Source organism: Bos javanicus, chromosome 3 (assembly GCF_032452875.1).
Source record: "Bos javanicus breed banteng chromosome 3, ARS-OSU_banteng_1.0, whole genome shotgun sequence".
Lineage (NCBI taxonomy): Eukaryota > Metazoa > Chordata > Mammalia > Artiodactyla > Bovidae > Bos > Bos javanicus.
Window position 1 is genome coordinate 26,981,103 of NC_083870.1, and position 23,043 is coordinate 27,004,145.

The 23,043-nt window shown below is 43.7% G+C and overlaps 1 protein-coding gene across 4 annotated transcripts in view; it reads left to right on the forward strand.

Annotated features, from left to right (window-relative positions):
- Positions 1-23,043, forward strand: part of IGSF3 (immunoglobulin superfamily member 3) — a 130,098-nt gene that overhangs the window by 94,584 nt on the left and 12,471 nt on the right. For all 4 annotated transcript variants that reach the window (XM_061409989.1, XM_061410006.1, XM_061409998.1 and 1 more), the window contains 3 exons: positions 1,325-1,735; positions 5,393-5,800; positions 12,185-12,670. In XM_061409989.1, the coding sequence (XP_061265973.1) occupies positions 1,325-1,735; positions 5,393-5,800; positions 12,185-12,670 (1,305 nt within the window). The remainder of the gene's footprint in view (positions 1-1,324; positions 1,736-5,392; positions 5,801-12,184; positions 12,671-23,043) is intronic.

Sequence of the window (23,043 nt, forward strand, 5' to 3'; positions counted from 1 at the left end):
TGGTCTCTGCTGTACTTAGCTTGCTGAATCCTTTCAGTCACTCAGAACCTTTGTCTGTGGCTTATCTGGGTGTCCAGGTGACAGTCTGGAGCTTTCAAAAGTTTCAGTTGCCTTGGGGCATGGGACTTGGACCTTGATCCTACCTTTCCACTCTCAGCTCTAAGAGAACCAGCCAGCTGGAGCTGACAGAAGAGACCCAGGCATGACCAGTGGACTCAGTCCTGTTTCTGGATCAAGAGACTGATCGGCAGGGATGCTGGAGACAGGCCCAGGCCAACCTGCCCTGGCCTTCCCTCTGGGCAGACTCATTGGAGGAAGCCCAGCTTGCTCTCCCTATCAGGGTCTGTGCCTTGTCCTGAGTTTCTTTCTTAGCTGATTTGGTCCTCAACACACAAAGTATAAAGAGAAGGGTGAGGATAAAATGATGCTTTTACTTTTAGCTTCCTAAGGGAAACTCGAAATTGTGATTTTTTCCCCCCACTTTTTCAGTAAGGGGAGGATGGTGAGTAGGGGAAGCAGAGCCAAGTATAATAATGATGAAGTGGGTGAGATCTCCAATTACCTTCGTAAGATATATTTCATTAGACCGTGGCTTCTTGCCACTTTAAAGGAGAGCATGGTAATTAATTAGGTAGGGTAGATCAGGAGAGAGGGGAAGGGGAGGCTGGAGTTGGCTCTGTTCTGTCCCATTGTTCATCATTTTCTTCTCCACCTTCTCCTTCCCCCTCCCCCAGGAAGAGCACCCCAGCATCCTCCCACCAACTGCTACCATATTTCTCCAGCTCACTCTCATTCATTCATCCACTCACCCACTCATTCACTCACGTATCCCAGAAAACAGTGAGTGAGTGAGTGCTCTCTGAAGCCCAAATCTCAGGGTGCACTGATGAGACCATCCCCACGCAGGACCATCTTATTCTTCAGAGCACCCCTACCTTTAGCCTCATGAGGGACATGGAGCAGGCATACTCTAAATAATATGAACGGTTGGAAGCTGTTAAACTTCTTCAGCAGGAAAATGCTATGGGCAGGTGTGTGTGTTTGCCGAATCTCCCTGGAGGCTCTGTGATGGAGTTAGCAGCCAGGAGAGACAGTGAGGACCTGAGCTGGGGGCGAGGCAAGGCAGAGGAAGGCAGAGGCTGTTTGGGATGAGATGGGGTCCGTGCTGCTGTCCTTTTGCTGAGCCATGCTTTGAGGGAAGCCCATCAGTGTTGGGTCCTCTAGGAACTCTGCTAGACGGGGAACCTAGAGGCAGGACCTGGGACAGGCCACATTTCCAGGAGTATGCGGTGATTCTGCTAAAGCGCCCCCTTTTGCTTTGCAGTGACCAATTTGCAGGTGAGCAAATCAAAGCGGACCCTCACCCTGGTGGAAAACAGGCCCATCCAGCTGAACTGCTCAGTCAAGTCCCAGACCAGCCAGAACTCCCACTTCGCTGTGCTCTGGTATGTTCACAAGCCCTCGGACGCCGACGGCAAGCTCATCCTCAAAACCACCCACAACTCCGCCTTTGAGTATGGCACCTATGCCGAGGAGGAGGGCCTGAGAGCCAGGCTGCAGTTTGAGAGGCACATGTCCGGGGGTCTGTTCAGCCTCACTGTCCAGAGAGCCGAGGTCAGCGACAGCGGCAGCTACTACTGCCATGTGGAAGAGTGGCTGCTGAGCCCCAACTATGCCTGGTACAAGCTGGCAGAGGAGGTTTCAGGGCGCACAGAGGTCACTGTGAAGCGGCCAGGTAAGAGCAGGGGTGCAGCCCGGGCAGTGGGCTGAGGGCAGAGAGACTGCCTGGGGGCGGCAGGCTCTACGGGGCTCATGTTGGATGTGAGTGTGGCAGAGTGTCATCCTAGCGCACTACGGGCCCGCCCGCTTTACCTCCTGGGTCCCGGTACTGATGGCAAACTCAGAGACGTGTTCTTGACTCTGCTATTGTAGACAGCATCTTCAACAGGGAAAAGCCCAAGCGACAGATGGGGGTCACAAGGTGCAGCAAGGCAGGGTCCCTGGTGCTCCCGGATCTCAGGCTGGTGCCAGCTCCATACCCAGGATTCCTGCCTGGAAGGGATTTTCTGGTTTCCTTCATCTGCTTCCCCCTTCTTCTTTTTCACCCAATCCCAGCCCAGGAATGAGCCTTTCCTGTGCAAATTGAATCACCCCTTGACCCCTCTCAGATCCTGTAAGTGTAACCTTTATCCTGTTTATACTCTGCTCCCTGGTAGCCGTGTCTGACCTCTGCTGGCACACTTCCAGGGAGGGAGTGCTGACTGTCTCCGCCCCACTTAGTTCCACTTCTGGGTGGCCCTGGTCCTTAGAAAGTCCCCTTCCCTGTAATTTCCCTCTCAGGTGTTAGGTCTGCCCCAGAACAACCCAAGATTAGTCTGAGTCATACCCTTTCAAATATGTGAAGGGAACCCCTTCTCCTTGTTGAAAAGTTCTAGTTCTTTGTGCTTTTCACGTAATGTGGCCTTAAGCTCCCTCTCCATCCCTCATTCCTGCATGCCCTATAGTTCACTGTTAACCACAATCTGTGGTTCCCGATGGGCTGTGGGATGCTGTGTTGCCACCCTATGCCTTTGTTTATGCTGCTCTCTCCTGGAGTGCACCTCCCCTGTCGCTTCTCCCTGTCTTTACCCCATTCCTAAGACTTCACTCAGCACCTCTTCCAGGAAGCCTTCCCTGGTTTCTCCTATGTCACCAGGGGTTCCATAGAAAATGCATAGTATAATAATTGTTTTCATTTCTTCTCCACTATACTGTAAACACTTAGAGGACAGGTGCTGTGCCTTTGGATCTCCAGCCACTGGCATGACACCCTTAGTAAATATTGGTTGAATAAGGAATGAATGGTTGCTTTCCCTGATACCCTAGGGCCTTTGTGCTTGTTATTCTCTCACCCTAGAACATGTTAACCATAGATGTCCATCTATCGCATTCTTCCTCAGGCATTCCTAGCTCATTTTAACTGAAATGACACCCTAATCACTCACTGGAAAAGACCCTGATGCTGGGAAAGTTTGAGGGCAGGGGGAGAAGGGGACGACAAAGGATGAGATGGTTGGATGGCATCGTTGACACAATGGACATGAGTTTGCTCAAACTCATGTTTGCACATGAAACACGAGACAGTGAAGGACAGGGAATCCTGATGTGCTGCAGTGCACGGGATCGCAGAGTCAGGCCCGACTTACGACTGAACTACAACGATCTCTCCATGTCTCCTTTCTCCAGCCTCTTCAGAGCACGTCACGACCTGAAACAGCTCTTTGTATATAAGTCATTATGAACTGCCTGTTCATATTTATACCTGTGGACATTCGTTTATCATCAGTTATTATGTGTTACTTGTTTACTATTTATATATTCAGAGTCAGTAGGCGGGAAGCCCCATGAGTGAGCACGGGTCCTGTTTTCCTCACCATGCTATTCTCACGGCTTGTCTCCCAGGAGACCTCCATAAAAGTTTGTTCTGGAAGCAGATGCAGAAGTCCATATGTGGCCTGGCCCAGGCTGAATGCCACGGGGCCGGTCCCCTCGTTTCCTCAGGATACTGTATTTGTCAGGCCACCCCGATCCTGGGATTCTCATCTACCTCATGGTCCACTGCTTCTGAGGCATAAAACAGGAAGCTCCAGTCTAAACGATTCCTGTTGGTATTTCCAGTGACCTATGCCCTGCCTTCAGGCCAGTCCCTGGGGCTTTTGAGAACTGAAGCTTGCCATTAGGCCTGCAGATGTTCTCCTGGGTTTCTGTTCTTCGTGTCTGTTTTCAGTTCTGACCATTTTCCCCACTGGGAGGTCATGTTCACCCCTCCCCCCCATGTGTTTCCTCTTAGTCATCATTCCGCCTTTCCCTTTTCTCATTTGTGCTGAAACTGAGAAGTTCTTGGTACAGCCTAAATTTATCAAGGGAATTTCCCTGTTGGGGATTACAGACTCTCAGCAGCAAGCTAACTGGGGCACAAGGGCTGTAAGGATCCTTGTCAAAACACAGCTAGTGAAATCTCTGTTTGTGGGGAATATTAACACTATAAACAGAAAACTCACAGGACATAGATTAAAACAACACATTCCCCTTTTTCAGTTGGATTAAAAAAATTTTTTTTGACGTGGGCCATTGTTAAAGTCTTTATTGAATTTGTTATAGTATTGTTTTTTGTTGTTTGCATTCTTGCTGTTCGGTCATGAGGCATGTGGAATCTTAGCTCCCCAAGCAGGGGTTGAACCCGCACCCCCTGCATTGGAAGGTGAAATCTTTACCACTGGGCCACCAGGGAAGTCCCCAGTTGAGATTTTTAGTTTGTATGTTTTTCTTTTTTTCCCCTCCCCTACTTCTTCCAGTACCCCCTACCCCCCTTAATAAGAAAGCATACACTCATAGAACTTTTGGAAAATACTAAAAAAGCACAAAGGAGAAAATAATCTTTCCACCCCGAGACAACAAGAGTATGTATATATTTTCAGAGATTGGTTATTTAAAATATAATTTCAAAAAAATATATAAATGTCAGTTGTTTTTAAAAATTTTTTGAACTTTTATTACAAAAGTGGAATAAATGTGCCTTATAAAATATTGTGACAGTGTTGAAGTGGAAAAGTGAAAAGTGAAAGTTCTTCCCCCTCCCTGACTCAGGAGGTGTTCTTTCCAGGGGCTTCTGTGCATTTACAGTTTCATAGCTTTTTAACCCCTCTAGTCCAGAGAGGCTTTTTGGGCCCTTTTGAAATTGCAAGGATGCCATCAAAGCGTACCATGTTTAATGACCTTTTTCTCCGGAGAACAATCTGATTGGCTGAGGTTTCAAACAGCCATCCGTATCAGTCTTTTCTTTACTGATGTTAGATCAGTTCTGCTCCCATCTTGAGAGGAAACCCTTATGGTCTTTTTGTTGTGTTTTTTTTGGTAGAGAAAGTAAGAACTGCAATTCTTAGGACCAACTGGTGTACATATTAAATTGGCCTTCCCCTGCTGTTCTTCTGAGGTTGATGGCTCAGCATATTCTAGCCATAATGTGGTCAGTTTTAAAAATTTGCTGTTACTTCTAGCAGGGTTCTCACCATGCCCTTTCCATCTCTGCCCTGCCACCCCCTCCAGTTGTCCACGCTCCTCATGCTCTGCTGTCACTTGGACGTGGAGTCATCTACCGTGCATGCTTGTCCTCTCCTAAGCATCTGAATCTATGAGGTTTATAAATTTGGGGGCAGCTGCTACTGTAACACCAAATTCCTTGAAACTCAGGAACTCAGACCCATGATCAAGAACTCAAGAGTGTTCAGGGTGCACGTGTGAGCCTGCTGCTGTCCTGTCTTCGGAAGGCATGCACTCACGTCCACTGGGAAAGGCTGCGTGCAAGTGGCTCGTTGTTTTCTGTTTGGCAACTTCTCTTTCCTCACTTATGCAGATAGCCGCCTGAAGCTCAGCCAAGAGCAGGGCAACCTGTCGGTTCTGGAGACGCGGCAGGTGCAGCTGGAGTGCGTGGTCCTGAACCGCACGAGCGCAGCCTCACAGCTGCTGGTGGAATGGTTTGTGTGGAAGCCCAACCAGCCAGAGCGGGAGACTGTGGCCCGCCTGAGTCGCGATGCCACCTTCCACTACGGAGAGCAGGCAGCCAAGAACAACCTGAAGGGCCGGCTGCACTTGGAGAGCCCTTCCCCGGGCGTGTACCGGCTCTTCATCCAGAACGTGGCTGTGCAGGACAGCGGCACCTACAGCTGCCGTGTGGAGGAGTGGCTGCCCAGCCCCAGTGGCATGTGGTACAAACAGGCTGAGGACACTGCTGGCCAGATGGCTGTTCGCGTCACTCGACCAGGTGAGAGTTAACCTCCCCAGGCCTCCCCTCCCTTTGGTGGTTCCTCTCTGTGATAGTTTATGCGTTGCATAACATTAATTTCAAAATGAACCCATTGTTAATTAAATTAATACAATTAATTAGTTACTTGCAGTTAAATGTATGAGCATTTACGTTTTACACGTGCACTCACAAGTGTCTGAGATCTTTTTTCCCCCTAGTGAGTGAAAAACTGCACATCTGGCTTTGGCCTAAGGTGATTCCATTTCTTAACTAGAATAACATTTGTCACTTATTCCAGAGCCTGGAATATTTTTTAAAATTTATTTTTAATTGGAGGATAGTTGCTTTACATTATTGTGTTGGCTTCTGCCATACAACAGTGTGGATCAGCCATAGGTGTACCTGTGTCCCCTCCCTCTTGAACCTCCCTCTTATCCGTCACCCATCCCTCCCCTCCAGGTTGTCACAGAGCACTGGCTTGAGCTCCTGGTGTTATATAGCAATTTCCCATTAGCTTACCTGTTTTACATGTGGTAATGTCTGTTCAATGTTACTCTCTCAATTCATCCCACCCTCTTCTTTCCCCGTTGTGTCCAGAGTCTGTTCTCTAGGTTGCCATCTCTATTTCTGCTCTGCAAATAGGTTCATCAATACCATTTTTCTAGATTCCATAGATATGTGTTAATATATAACACTTGTTTTTCTCTTTCTGACTTACTTCATTTGAGTCAGTTCTGGTGAAGTGGATGAATCTAGAGCCTGTTATACAGAGCAGTGCTCAACTGCTTCAGTCGTGTCTGACTCTTGGGACCCCATGGACCTCTGTCCATGGGATTTTCCAGGCAAGAATACTGGAGTGGGTTGCCATTTTCTTTTCCAGGGGATCTTCCCGACCCAGGGATCTAACCCTCATTGTAGGCAGTCTCCTGCATTGCAAGTGGATTCTTTACTTACTGAGCCACAGGGAAGCCCATATATAGAGTAGAATATTTTCTTTTCAAAGAGTACATTCAGATTCAGACAGGTGGCAAAAATCTTGAAACAGTATAATCATGTGGTTCTGAAAATTCAGTTTGTGGATTTTCAGTGGAAAAGAATTGATTCATATGATTTAAATAGAAAATGAAGTAGCTGTAGCCTTTATACTCTCACTTCCTAATAATTTTATTGGTGCTAATGACTATTCTGTGCAGCCTCATGCTTTTCTTTATTGTTGGTTCTAAAGTACCCAAATGTGCATAATTACTGGGTAGAATTATTGTTCTATATTCAAACACATAATTAAAGCAAAGATGTGCAGGATTCCTGTGTCCTCTGAAACACCATGTCATCACTCATTCCTATCAGACCACAGGTCAGTTAAGGACAGGCCCCTGAAGGACATGGGACAGAAATGCACTGGGACCTGTATCCAGAGGAATGTTTTGTCTTATGTTCTCAGCATCCCAGGGTTCTGTTTGTGGTCACTGGCGCCAAGGGAAGCTTTCATAATGCTTTCACATCTAAGTAGAGCAGCTCTTTTTGTTGGTGGAATCCTGGAGCCTCACGGTTATGCCCGCCCCACACATCATGGCACACACTTCAGCGAGCAGATACAGCCTTTGTTATAGAAGAGGACATTATCTCTGTCCTCCTGTCTTGCCTAAGCTGGAGAGGGAATTGCCTCTGCTTTGAGACGTATTTCCCATGAGCTTTCTTCCCCTTTCCCCCTTGCCTTGAGTGCGCTGCATGTCTTTCCCCAAAGACAAATGGTAGATGCAGCAGCTGAACACCGTCTCCCTCCTCCTCCCACCCATTTTGTAGATCCCCACATGAGGCCCCAGGCGGCATGGGAGGAGGCAGCCAGCTGCATCCCTCCCAGCCACAGGGGGGCAGTTCATGTTCAGTCCTCACCAGGGCCCTGAGTGTGGGTTTTACTCTGGAGAGAACTGAAGCCTAAAGAGAAGTGTCACGCTGCTAGCGTGTCGAGCAGACCGAGTGGTTGCCCAGGTTTCCTTCCTGCCACGCTGTGTGCTCATAGTGTGGCCCCTAAGTCTGCAGCCTCGAGTCCGCCTCCTGTTTAGCCAGTTGAGTAGCCCGGATCAACCAGCTGCCTGCCTGCCTGCCTCCCTTCCTTCTCCGATTATATAAGGTGATCATACTAATAACAGCATTTGGAAAATAGAAAAATACAGTTTTGAAATAAAAAATTATCTGTAGGGACTTTCTTGGCAGTCCCGTGGTTAAGTCTCCGAGCTTCTACTGCAGGGGGTGCTGGTTCGATACTTGGTGGGAGAACTGAGATCCTGCCGCATGGTGTGGCCAAAAAAAAAAGTCTGTAATCTCACTGTCTGTATATCTTCATGGACTTCCCTGGTGGGTCAGTGGTAAGGAACCTGCCTGCCAAGGCAGAAGATGCAGGTTCAATCCCTGGGTTGGGAAGATCCTCTGGAGAAAGAAATGGCAACCCACTCCAATAATTCTTGCCTGGAGAATTCCATGGACAGAGGACCCTGGCGGGCTACAGACCATGAGGTCGCAAAGAGTCAGACACAGCTTACGAGTAAACAACATATCTTCATATTCCCTCTGTGTGTGTCTCTCTCTCTAAATGAAGTCAGCATCTTACTGTTTCATGTGATTTCCCCCCCGGCCCCAGCATTCTTTTGTGAGTCTTTCCCCCTGTCATTGAAAGCATTTCATGACCACCATTTTTACTGCTTGCCTAAGATTCTTTATGTAGATGTACCTCAGAGCTTTTTTTTCTGATATAAGTTGAACATATAGAAGATTGGAAATAAAAGAGCTCTAAGAGTTGAGTTAAGAATCGCCTTGCATTGCTTATGAAATATGGAAACTGAAGGAACTCAGTTCAGATCAGTTGCTCAGTTGTGTCCGACTCTTTGTGACCCCATGAATCGCAGCACGCCAGGCCTCCCTGTCCATCACCAACTTCCGGAGTTCACCCAGACTCATGTCCATCAAGTTGGTGATGCCATCCAGCCATCTCATCCTCTGTCATCCCCTCCTCCTGCCCCCAATCCCTCCCAGCACCAGAGTCTTTTCCAATGAGTCAACTCTTCACATGAGGTGGCCAAAGTATTGGAGTTTCAGCTTTAGCATCAGTCCTTCCAAAGAATACCCAGGACTGATCTCCTTTAGAATGGACTGGTTGGATCTCCTTGCAGTCCAAGGGACTCTCAGGAGTCTTCTCCAGCACCACAGTTCAAAAGCATCAATTCTTTGGCACTCAGCTTTCTTCACAGTCCAACTCTCACATCCATCCATGCCCACTGGAAAAACCATAGCCTTGACTAGAGGGACTTTTGTTGGCAAAGTAATGTCTCTGCTTTTCAATATGCTATCTAGGTTGGTCATAACTCTCCTTCCAAGGAGTAAGCGTGTTTTAATATCATGGCTGCAATCACCATCTGCAGTGATTTTGGAGCCCAAAAAAATAAAGTCTGACACTGTTTCCACTGTTTCCCCATCTATTTCCCATGAAGTGATGGGACCAGATGCCATGATCTTATTTTTCTGAATGTGGAGCTTTAAGCCAACTTTTTCACTCTCCTTTTTCACTTTCATCAAGAGGCTTTTTAGTTCCTCTTCACTTTCTGCCATAATGGTGGTGTCATCTGCATATCTGAGGTTATTGATATTTCTCCCAGCAATCTTGATTCCGGCTTGTGCTTCTTCAGGGTGGGACTATTGCTGAATAGATTAGTAGTTGTGTTTGGTTCACCAGGGGAGAGGGGAAACCACATTCCTCCCCCAGAGCAGGGACCACAGATCAGAGTCACTGGTCTAGGTCACAGCTTGGAAGTATCAGCATGACCTCTGGGAGGGGCAGGGACAAACTTTTTTCTTGTAGCTTAAACATGGGAAAGTAAGGAAAAGAGTGTTAAAGGCTGATCAGCGAGATGGTTTCGCCTCTTCTACAAGGGGACAGATGCAGAAAACCAAGTTGGTAAAGAGGCATGTTAAGGGGACTGGGCTTGTGGGAAGGTGAAAATTAATTTTATTCAAAAAACTTGTGTTGAGTGATTAACATAAACAAGGCATTTGAGTGTTAGTCCCCTCCAGGCTCCTCTGTCCATGGATTCTCCAGGCAAAATACTAGAGTGATCAAACCTGGGTCTCCTGCATTGCATGTAGATTCTTTACCTTCTGAGCTACCAGGGAAGCCCCTTGAAGGGGCTCCGAAAAATTGTGAGCCTTAGACTAGAAGACAGAAAGGGAGACTAGATGGAAGAGGCCCTTCTGGGGAACTGAATGTTCACAGCCCCTTACCACCTTGCCATGATGGGTCCAATGCCTCACTCGGGCCAGCACAGCCTTTCTCTGTTGGCACATCAGCTGTGTTCCCTGGAGGGATAAGCTGATGAGTGAGACAGTTTGAGTTGCCTGCAAACCTATTTCCTGTCCTGCCACTTTCTGCCCTCTGGCCCCTGCAGCGTTTCCTGCCACCACCATCACCCTCTCCCCACCGTGCCCCACCACGCATCCCTGGTGATAGCTGGGTTGATGCACCGTGTGCATCACCTATAGCTGGTTCCTAAGCTTTGTGTCCAGTGGCGCACACGAGATTCCGTATGTGCAGAGAGGAATGTGGAGGGGCTTAGCAGAGCCCCAAGGGAGTGGCGGTAACTAGCTTTGTGTTCACCTGCAAGCCAATTCAGCCAATTCATTGAAAGCCCAGGGCAGCACTTGGGAAAGGCTCCTATTTGGTCGTCATCCAAGTAGAATCTGATTCAGTCTATTTTTGTTGATGCTACGTTGGCATCTTGCATGAGCATTTCATAAACAGAGCCAAAGGGAGGAGGTAGGGAATGAATTACACGTTTAGAACCTACTCTGCTGCTGCTGCTGCTGAGTCACTTCAGTTGTGTCCAACTCTGTATGACCCCACAGACGGCAGCCCACCAGGCTCCTCTGTCCCTGGGATTCTCCAGGCAAGAACACTGGAGTGGGTTGCCATTTCCTTCTCCAATGCATGAAAGTGAAAAGTGAAAGTGAAGTCAGCTCAGTCGTGTCCAACTCTTAGCGACCCCATGGACTGCAGCCTACCAGGCTCCTCCGCCCATGGGATTTTCCAGGCAAGAGTACTGGAGTGGGGTTCCATTGCCTTCTCCAGAACCTACTCTAGAGAGCCCAAACCTGCAAAAGAAGCAGATAGAGCCGTCTGGTGGCATCTGTGGGATACGACTTAACTTGTTCAGTTATCTCTTAGTGGTTGGACTGCATCTCCTACGTCCATTGAGAGGACACTGTCCATGTTATCCTCCTGGGGATTCCATACTCGGGGTAAGGAGCCCTTTCAGGTTTATTGTCTGTTGCTTGGCTTCGTTCCTTGGAGAATGTTTATCTCCTTGGGTTTCCTGTGTTGTAGCCAACAACCAACATGCACACAGTTTAAATTCAAAAGCTGCTAAGGGGGTGAATTCATTTCCAAGGGCCATCATAACAGATTAGCACAAACTTCGTAGCTTCAAACAACAGAAATCTGTTCTGTCATAGTTGTGGAGGCTGGAAGGGTGAAATCAAAGTGTTATCAGGGCTCTGCTCCCCTGAAGTTCCTAGGGAAGAGTCCTTCCTTGTCTCTTTCAGCTTCTCATGGCCCCATGTTCCCTGGCTTGTGGCTACATCATTCCAATCTGTCTCTGCCTTTCTATATCCTTCTCCATGTGTCTCTGTGTGCCCTCTTCTCTCCTGATATGTAGGCCTGCCCCAAATCAGTTATGAGCACATCTTAACTAAAGTATGTCTGCAAAGATTCTATTTCCAATTAAGGAAATTCAGAGAGTCTAGGTGGACATGACTCTGGGCAGAAATCTATTCAACCACTACAAGGGGTCACAGTGAAAAATCTGCCCCTCTCCCTCTGGATTCCTATAAGCATCCATGTTACCAGCTCCTTGTGAATTCTTCCACAGATATTCCAATCAAATGGAATAAAATGTATTTTCTATTTTCTTCCGTGGGGCTTCCCAGGTGGTGCTAGTGGTAAAGAAACCTACCTGCCAGTGAAGGAGATTCAAGAGAATGCGGGTATGATCCCTAGGTCAAGAAGATCCCCTGGAGTAGGAATCAGCAACTCACTGCAGTATTCGTGCTTGGGAAATCCCATGGACAGAGGAGCCTGGCAGGCTACAGTCCATGGGGTCACAAAGAGTCAGACATAACTGAGCATCTGAGCACACACACACATTTTCTTCTGCAGAGTGATGTGTGGAGTACACAGCGTGCCGTACTCTAACAGTTTTTCTTGAATTTCCTTCCTCCTCTCTGTACACGATGCCCCCTCATTCCTTTCAATAGAGGCATGGAACTCTCTTGTATGTTACTGTATTCCTAAAACATATTTAATGGTGGACATTTAGTTGTTTTGAGCAGAAACTAAAACAGCCTCGTCTCCCCCAGATGCTGCCCTGCAAGTGGACACAGTGGTCCCGAATGCCACGGTGTTCGAGAAGGCAGCTTTCCAGCTGGACTGTAGCATCGTGTCTCGCTCCAGCCAGGACTCCCGCTTCGCCGTGGCCTGGTACTCCCTGAGGACTAAAGCTGGAGGAAAGAGGGGTAGCCCTGGCCCAGAAGATGGGGAGGAGGAAGAGGAGGAGGAAGTGGAGGTGGATGAAGAGGAGGACGAGGACCCCACAGAGCGGACAGCCCTGCTGAGCGTGGGTGCAGATGCTGTCTTTGGCCCAGAGGGTAGCCCCTGGGAGGGCAGGCTCCGCTTTCAGATGCTCTCCCCGCTCCTCTACCGGCTCACCGTGCTGCAGGCCAGCCCCCAGGACACGGGTAACTACTCCTGCCGTGTGGAGGAGTGGCTGCCCAGCCCTCAAAAGGAATGGTACCGGCTGACCGAGGAGGAGTCGGCCCCCATCGGCATCCGCGTTCTGGACACAAGTAAGTTTTTTAAGTTTTCAGGGGAGGGTGTCACTGTTGATTCTAGCTGTCTGGAAGAAAAATCAGAGCTTGATGGGGGATTGCTAAGCCGTTTTCTTGGCTGTTATGGGCATTTAGGATTTGACACACCAGTTTAAGTAACTGACTCTTGATTGCCCTTGTGGGGAAAAAAAAAATGGCTATAGGAATTAAAGTGATCATATACCCTCTCATCTTTATAATAAAGTTGATGCTCCACCAGATTAAATTTTAGTTAGATTTCATTATACATGTATATATTTGATGAGGGTGAAAGAGGAGAATGAAAAAGTTGGCATAAAACTCAATATTAAAAAACTAAGATCATGGTATCTGGCCCCATCACTTCATGGTAAATAGATGGGGAAAAGGGGGAAACAGTGACAGATTTTATCTTCTTGGGCTCCAAAATCACTGCAGACAGTGACTGCAGCCACAAAATTAAAAGATGCTTGCTCCTTGGAAGAAAAGCTGACAACCTAGACAGTGTGTTAAAAAGCAGAGACATCACTTTACTGACGAAAGTCCATATAGTCAAAACTACGGTTTTTCTAGTAGTCACGTACGGATGAGAGAGTTGGACTGTAAAGAAGGCTGAGCACCGAAGAATTGATGCTTTTGAACTGTGGTGCTGGAGAAGACTCAAATTGAGAGCCCCTTTGACAGCAAGGAGATCAAACCAGTCAGTCCTAAAGGAAGTCAACCCTGAATATTCATTGGAAGGACTGATGCTGAAGCTGAAGCTCCAATACTTTGGCCACCTGATGCGAAGAACTGACTCATTGGAAAAGACCCTGATGTTGGGAAAGACTGAAGACAGGAGAAGGGAGCAGCAGAGGATGAAATGGTGAGATAGCATCACTGACTCAATAGACATGAGTTTGCACAAACTCCAGAAGATAGTGAAGGACAGGGAAGCCTGTGTGCTCCAGTTCATGGAGTTGCAAAGAGTCAGACATGACTTAGCAGCTGAACAACAACAACCATGTACAGGTATATTGTTAGATGTTACCTTGTGACTCATTAGAATATCCAACTTAGTCTCTCTTTAGCAAATCAGCAACATAAGGGGAAGAATCCCAAAGAAAGGCAACGCCAAAGAATGCTCAAACTACCGCACAATTGCATTCATCTCACACGCTAGTAAAGTAATGCTCAAAATTCTCCAAGCCAGGCTTCAGCAATGCGTGGACCATGAACTTCCAGATGTTCAAGCTGGTTTTAGAAAAGGCAGAGGAACCTGAGATCAAATTGCCAACATCCGCTGGATCATTGAAAAAGCAAAAGAGTTGCAGAAAAACATCTATTTCTGCTTTATTGACTATGCCAAAGTCTTTGACTATGTGGATCACAATAAACTGTGGAAAATTCTGAAGGAGATGGGACTACCAGACCACCTGACCTGCCTCTTGAGAAACCTGTATGCAGGTCAGGAAGCAACAGTTAGAACTGGACATGGAACAACAGACTGGTTCCAAATAGGAAAAGGAGTACGTCAAGGCTGTATATTGTCACCCTGCTTATTTAACTTCTATGCAAACTACATCATGAGAAACGCTGGGCTGGAGGAAGCACAAGCTGGAATCAAGATTGCCAGGAGAAATATCAATCACCTCAGATATGCAGATGACACCACCCTTATGGCAGAAAGTGAAGAGGAACTAAAAGGCCTCTTGATGAAAGTAAAAGAGGAGAGTGAAGAATTGACTTAAAGCTCAACATTCAGAAAACTAAGATCATGGCATCCAGTCCCATCACTTCATGGTGTCAGGGAATGTTTAACAGGAGGATTCCTACATGCTGTTTCTCATAAATCCTCGGTTTCCTATCGGTTTTCTGTTGTCAGAAACTAGTGGAACAGCAAGATGCTCCCAGGACTGAGGTCATTATGTGAGACAGGCTTGAATCTCCTTCAGTAAACATTCTCTTTACGGCAAAACTGCTTAGTCTCGATCCCCTTTCTTGAGATATGGATTGTCTCCTGACCTTGTGACCATTATTAATCCCTTGCTCCCTTGGTAACAGTTGCTATATGTTCGGTTTTCTGACCTTTATCATTGTTGAAAGAAGTTTCTTGTACAACAGCCTATATATACTCACAGAAAGATCATTAAAGCACCTTTGCTCCATCAGAGCTTGGGTCCCCGTGTCTTTCTTTCTTTCTTTCTTCCTCTCTCTCTCTCCCTCCCTCCGGCTCTCTCTCTTTCACTTTCTTATCATGGACTCCAGACCACCAGGTTCCAGTCCATTAAAGGACCCCAACAAGTGGCACCCAGAATGCGGACACTGGTATACGTGGCATTTTGGACGGAGTGACTCCAGGCTTATTGAGGTCAGGGCCTATTGAGGTTGGTAAGTACTAAGACACGGGTCAAACGGCTGGAAAGCCCCATTATTTCTCTACTTTACTTCACCATTTGTTTAAAGCAGGGATTTTTGGTTTCGCGTCAATGAATAGAGGCTTGCTTTCAAACAATGGTTAAATGTAATCCTTGGTTCCCTGATAAATGCAGTTTTGATTTAGAAATTTGGCACCAGGTCAAAGAAAATGTTGAACGAGCCACCAGGCAGGGAAAAAATATTCCGATTGATTTCTGGCCCCTCTGGGCTCTCATGAAAGCTGTAATTCTGCCATTTCAAGGTAATTCTAGCCCTCACGATATTTGACAACAGACTGAATACTTATTGCATGAATATCAAGTAGGTGATAAAACTTTACAAAAGGCCCAATTAGAACAACATAAAATATTTCAAAATTTTCTTACTAGCCCTGCCCCGGCTGCTCCAAATGCTCCTCCTTTGCCAACAGGCGCAACTCCAGAAGTCTCTCCTTTGTTAGAACCTAATGAAAGTTATGCTAATTTTTTAGCTAGATTAGAAACTGCTATTTCCCATACTGTAATCAGAGAAGAAACCAAGAAACAGCTAGAGAAATTACTTGCTTATGAGAATGCAAATCAGGAATGTTTAAGAGCTATCGCTCCAATTCGTGAAACTGGGACTATTATTGATTATTTGAAGGCTTGTCACAATTTAGGATCAGAAACTTAAAAGATGCAAATGCTAGCTAAGACAATGGCTGCTATCTTTAAAAAGGGAAATGATGGATGCTTTACATGTGGAGATAAAAACCATTTAAAAAGGGACTGCCCTAAGAAGGCTAATAAAAAACCTCCAAGAATTTGCCCTCGCTGCTATAGAGGAATGCATTGGGCCAAAGATTGTAAATCTAAATTTGATATTGAAGGAAAACCTATTCCAGGAAACTCCAAACAGGGGACCCCCCCAGGTCCTCTACAACAAAAACAAGGGGCAAATTCTATCTTTTCCCTCAAACCCTCAACATCCGGCAGTGCTGCCGTCTGTATACCAGCCCTAAATGATTTTTTCCTTTACCCTCAAGCAGTCCCTTCTAGAGTACCTAGTGGACTTTTTGGATCTCTGCCCCCACAAACCTTCGGTCTTTTACTTGGCCGATCTAGTTTGACTTCTAAAGGAATTACTGTTCACCCTGGAATAATTGATTCAGATTATAAAGGAGAGATTCAAACTGTGATGTCATCTCAGATTCTGTGGCAATTCAAAAAGGGGGACAAAATTGCTCAATTACTTTTTTTGCCTTACACTTCTATTAACTCTTCTAATGACACACGAACAGGCAGATTCAACAGTACAGATCAAAAATAATCCTTATGGACATCATTGGTATCTGAATATGCCCAACTAAAAATAAATATCAAAATTAATGGTAAAAGATTTTCTGGTCTCCTCAACACTGGATCTGATATTACTGTTATTTCCAAACACTTATGGCCCAAATCCTGGCCTATACAAAAAGCTCTTACCAAACTGCAGGAATTTCTCAAACCAAAGTACAAGAAATTTATCAAAATGTACAAATCTACCCATATGAAGGACCAAAAGGCCAGCCTGCAACATTAAGACCTTATGTGATAGATGCGCCCCTTAATCTAATAGGAAGGGACTTACTTATGCTATGGCAAACTCAGATATACATTCCACATTTTTCCTAAGGACCACTACTCGTTTAACAAACAAAGCAATTATTAAAATAACTTGGAAGAATGACAAGCCTATTTGGGCAGAGCAATGGCCCCTTAAAAAAGAAAAATTACAGGCTACTAAAGAACTTATAGACACACAGTTAGAATTAAAACATATTGAGGAATCTTGCTGTCCTTGGAATTCTCCTTTTTTTGTTATAAAAAAGAAATCTAACAAATGGCATCTCTTAACAGACCTTAAAAAAGGTTAATGCATCTATGAAATCTATGGATACATTACAACCGGAGATCCCATCACCTATTACTTATTCCTCAAAATTGGCACATTATTATTATTGATTTACAAAATTGCTTTAGACTCCAGAGAAAACTGATTAAAATCTTTTTTGAAATTGCAAAACCGATTCTTCTTACATGTGTGGTTAGGAAAAGGTTAACTTGTTAAAATACTTTTTTGGAACTCCAGTTCTGCCTGGGAAACAAAAACAGGCCTAAGAAAAAACCTAAAGTTAACTCTTATCATGTCCTTGGGATACACAGCCCACTCCATCTAGGACTCCAGCCATAAACAAATTGGTGGAACTCAAAAAAAAAACGACAGATATTTTAAATTTCAAGCGGAAAACTATGCCTATCTATCTAAATTATGTCTCAATATATGTCTTTATTTTTAGATAATATGAAATTAATCTCTATTTAAATTCAAGTCCACATGAACTGAAAAATATTTAATAGTAAATATAATGTTTATTTAAATATAAATATAATTTATATATAATTATTTGCTAATCTAATTAAGACATGTCTTAAGTCATCAACATTATATAATACTTTTATTGTGCCTAGGTTTAAGGTGAACTAAATTTCTCAACAAAAAGGTAGCTCTTTATATATATATATATATATAAATGAGATGAAAACTTTTAGATAAACTCTATTAAAAATAATTATATTTTTCATAGAATAATCTATTATTATAATCATCTAAAATAATCTCTTAGGATTGGGGTAACTTAAGTTTCTGGAGTTATACTAAACTAAATAATAAAAGTTTATTAAATAGCTAGGTCATTTCCAAATGAAGTAAGATTTTAAAACATGAATTACTGAACGCTAACTTCCTCTTACAAAACATTTTTTCTTACTAAAAAACTAAAGAGATTTTAGACTATTAATAAATACAAATATATATAAAAATAAATATATATTATAAAATATAAATATATTCACCAATCTATAAAATGCTAACAAGACACTTCAAAGAAAAGATATATGCTTTTAATAAAAAGATATAAGAAATGGCAAATAAAATGAATTAAAAAAAATACACAAAAGGTTTATGACAAATGAAAGAAAGTTTTATGGCAAATGGATGTAACTCATTGCCCTGAACTTTCTTCCTCTTCCTTCTTACATGTCTCGATTGATACAAATGCTTCTTTTATATGGGCCACACCTCTCTGAGGTGAAACTACACAATATATTAGAACCCACCTATTAATTACTTTGCGATAATGAGAACACCTAATTCTATAAAAACAAACAATGGCCTGCCTATATTTCTAAGCAAATTAAAACAATTTTTACATTCATTCTCTATTACAACAGATTACAGACATTCCTTGTAATCCACAAACACAAGACATAATTAAACACATTACACACTGTAACTGCAAGTAAAAAATCAAATAAGAAATACACAGGAACACTCTTATCTTCCTTATCCAGAACAGACTTTACTAGATTCTAATGCAATATATTCTTTAAGCCTATAACTATTATTAATATAGCTTTATTTCTGTTTCCAGTCTGTAAGATTCTTAAAATAACATCAACTTCACTGCCTATTTCACAATACCAAAAAAAACAACATAAAAAAGACATCATTTGCCAAATAAGTTATTTGTTCCTAAGAATATCAAAAATACAAAATATTCAGCTTCTTTTCCAGTCTGTCTTGAAAGTACAATCATCTTCTTTAACACGTTGAACAGAGAGATTCAGCAGCCACTGGGCTGCATTTCTTTTCCAGGGACAAGTCAGGTATTCGGATGTGAGCAACGTTTCATTTGTCAACTTGTTCTGCATCAGCTTTTCAGTAATTTCACTTAGGAAAAAGTGCTTAACTGTTTGCTCCTAATCCTTTGCCCCAAATAACACAAACCACTTAAAATAGTCAGATCCTATTTCTTTTTATATCAAGAAAAATGTATGTACTGAATAAGGAAGAAATCAACCCATTAATTCAAAACCACAACTAAATACCAGTCCCCAAACAGATCTCTAGATGATTTCTTTTGTACTAAAATATTTCCTAGAAATGTTTTCATCATTATCGCTTTCCTTTCTTTCTGTAATTATTGTTGCTGCTGCTACTGCTGCTAAGTAACTGCAGTTGTGTCGGACTCTGTGTGACCCCATAGACAGCAGCCCACCAGGCTCCCCGTCCCTGGGATTCTCCAAGCAAGAACACTGGAGTGGGTTGCCATTTCCTTCTCCAATGCATGAAAGTGAAAAGTGAAAGGAAAGTCTCTCAGTCGTGTCCGACTCTGTGTGACCCCACCGACTGCAGCCTACCAGGTTCCTCCATCCATGAGATTTTCCAGGCAAAAGTACTGGAGTGGGGTGCCATTGCCTTCTCCATAACTGTTGTTAATATAGCTTTATTTATTTTAAATTTTTTAAACTTACTACAAGGAGATATTTTGACAAAAGCAGAAAAACATTTCGAGACATTGAAGGATACCTCCCTTCCTTTGCCCATTTGGTATCAAGACAGATTAATCAATGGAAATCTAAGAAACTAATCTTATAGGGAAAGGGATATTCTTCTATTTCTCCAGATGGATCCAACGAACTCACATGGTTTCCTCTTCGGAAGATTCAACCTAAGGGGACCCCCAACATTCAAACTAGAGACAAAACAACAAAAACCCCAGGAAGAATAAATTCCAGTACAAGCCATGGCAGCTTTAAAAATTTCCAAAAAACCACACTCTACATCACTGACCTTATGATCTCTCTACTTGGGGACAGATAAAAACCCTTACTAATCAAACTGAATATCTGATTTCTCAACAGGGAATGCCTTGGAATCCTGAGAATATTTTTCTTTGCTGTGCTTGCTTTGCTTGCTTTTGCTTCCCCTGCTCAGGCTGACTTGATTGATCACACTTATTGGGCTTATAGGGGGGGCCTAACCCCCCTTTTTATTGTAGGTTACAGAATGGACAGATATAGGACCAATCGTATCCACTAATGACTCAACACATGTGTCCCCTCCTTGAAGCTTGGAAGGGCCCTCTCATCCTGAGGAAGAAGGAAGACTAATTAACATTTTTCTAGGCTATGAAATCCTTCCTTTATGCATGGGCCCAATAAAATTACGTATTAATGTTAATCGACAAACTTGGGCTTTCGTTTTGCCTCCAAAAAAGAACTTCCACACATTGCTTGGATTATTTACTTCCCTTTCTTTGTCCATGAATCATGTTTATACTACTGAAACTTTAGGGAAAGAATGAGGGAAACAACAAAGAACACTATGCAAAGGGTTTACTAATAAGAGCTTTAAATATATTCTTGTTCATTGGGACAAATGTCAGGCCAAATCAGGAAAATTAATGTTTATGGCTAATCATACAATTGTTGATTGGGGACTCCATGGTATATGGTTATCTAACTGCTCAGATTATATTAATAGCACTGTGTGTGATTTTGTTACTCAAATAGCATAGAAGGTTACTAATACTACAATGGAACATTACCATGACAGAGGACTTCTTGGGTGGCTTGATGATGGAATGCCCCCCTCCCTCGTCCTCCAGTCGTCCTTGATAAACAGATTGGGCCTAAACAATGGGACATCTGGAAACTTGCTGCAAGCATGGAGGAAGTTGGGACTTGGACTGGACATTTCACAGGGACCAATCGTAGTCATAAAAACTATTTCTTTCATTATAATCAATCATATTTCATACAAGCTTGTATTCTTCCTTTTGTTCTAGCTGTAGGAAATTTACAATTCAATAAGACTTTATGTTCTATAATTTATATAAATTGCAAATTATATACTTGTCGTAACTCTTCCTTTTTTTAATATAAATTTATTTATTTTAATTAGAGGCTAATTACTTTACAATATTATATTGGTTTTGCCATACATTGACATGAATCCAGCACAGGTGTACATGTGTTCCCCATCCTGAACCCTCCTCCCACCTCCCTCCCCATACCATTCCTCTGGGTCATCCCAGTGCACCAGCCTCGAGCATCTTGTATCATGCATTGAACCTGGACTGACGATTTGTTTCACATATGATAATATATATGTTTCAATGGCATTCTCCCAAATTATCCCACCCTCGCCATCTCCTGCAGAGTCCAAAAGACTGTTCTGTACATCTGTGTCTCTTTTGCTGTCTCATATACAGGGTTATCATTACCATCTTTCTAAATTGCATATATATGCATTATTCTGAAAGAGATGGGAATACCAGACCAATGGACCCGCCTCTTGAAAAACCTATATGCAGGTCAGGAGGCAACAGTTCAAACTGGACATGGAACAACAGACTGGCTCCAAATGGGAAAAGGAGTACATCAAGGCTGTATATTGTCACCCTGCTTATTTAATTTATATGCAGAATACATCATGAGAAACGCTCAGCTGGAATAAACACAAGCTGGAATCAAGATTGTCGGGAGAAATATCAATAACCTCAGATATGCAGATGACACCACCCTTATGGCAGAAAGTGAAGAGGAACTCAAAAGCTTCTTGATGAAAGTGAAAGAGGAGAGTTAAAAAGTTGGCTTAAAGCTCCACACTCAGAAAAATAGGATCATGGCATCTGGTCCCATCACTTCATGGGAAATAGATGGAGAAACAGTGGAAACAGTGGTAGACTTTATTTTGGGGGGCTCCAAAATCACTGCACTTGGTGACTGCAGCCATGATATTAAAACATGCTTACTCCTTGGAAGGAAAGTTATGACCAGCCTAGATAACATATTGAAAAGCAGAGACATTACTTTGCCAACAAAAGTCCCGTCTAGTCAAGGCTATGGTTTTTCCAGTGGTCATGTATGGATGTGAGAGTTGGACTGTGAAGAAAGCTGAGTGCCAAATTGATGTGGTGTTGGAGAAGACCCTTGGACTGCAAGGAGATCCAACCAGTCCATTCTAAAGGAGATCAGTCCTGGGTATTCTTTGGAAGGACTGATGCTAAAGCTGAAACTCCAATACTCTGGCTACCTCATGCGAAGAGTTGACTCATTGGAAAAGACTCTGATGCTGGGAGGGACTGGGGGCAGGAGGAGAAGGGGACGACAGAGGATGAGATGGCTGGATGGTATCACCAACTCGATGGACATGAGTTTGAGTGAACTCCGGGAGTTGGTGATGGACAGGGAGGCCTGGCGTGCTGTGATTCATGGGGTCTCAAAGAGTCGGACACGACTGAGCAACTGAACTGATACTGTACTGGTGTTTTTCTTTCTGGCTTACTTCACTCTGTGTAATAAGCTACAGTTCCATCTACCTCATTAGAACTGATTCAAATGTATTCTTTTTAACGGCTGAGTAATACTCCATTGTGGATATGTGCCACAACTTTCTTATTCATTCATCTGCTGATGGACATCTGGGTTGCTTCCATGTCCTTGCTATTGTAAACAGTGCTGTGATGAACACTGGGATACAATGTGTCTCTTTCAATTCTGGTTTCCTCAGTGTGTATGCCCAGAAGTGGGATTGCTGGGTCATATGGCAGTTCTATTTCCAGTTTTTAAAGGAATCTCCATACTGTTCTCCATAGTGGCTGTACTAGTTTGCATTCCCACCAACAGTGTAAGAGGGTTCCCTTTTCTCCACACCCTCTCCAGCATTTATTGCTTGTAGACTTTTGGATAGCAGCCATTCTGACTGGCATGAAATGGTACCTCATTGTGGTTTTGATTTGCATTTCTCTGATAATGAGTGATGTTGAGCATCTTTTCATGTGTTGTCAGCCATCTGTATGTCTTCTTTGGAGAAATGTCTATTTAGTTCTTTGGCCCATTTTTTGATTGGGTCATTTATTTTTCTGGAATTGAGCTGCAGGAGTTGCTTGTATATTTTTGAGATTAATTTTTTGTCAGTTGCTTCATTTGCTATTATTTTCTCCCATTCTGAAGGCTGTCTTTTCACCTTGCTAATAGTTTCCTTTGTTGTGCAGAGCTTTTAAGTTTAATTAGGCCCCATTTGTTTATTTTGCTTTTATTTCCAATATTCTGGGAAGTGGGTCATAGAGGATCCTGCTGTGATTTATGTCAGAGAGTGTTTTGCCT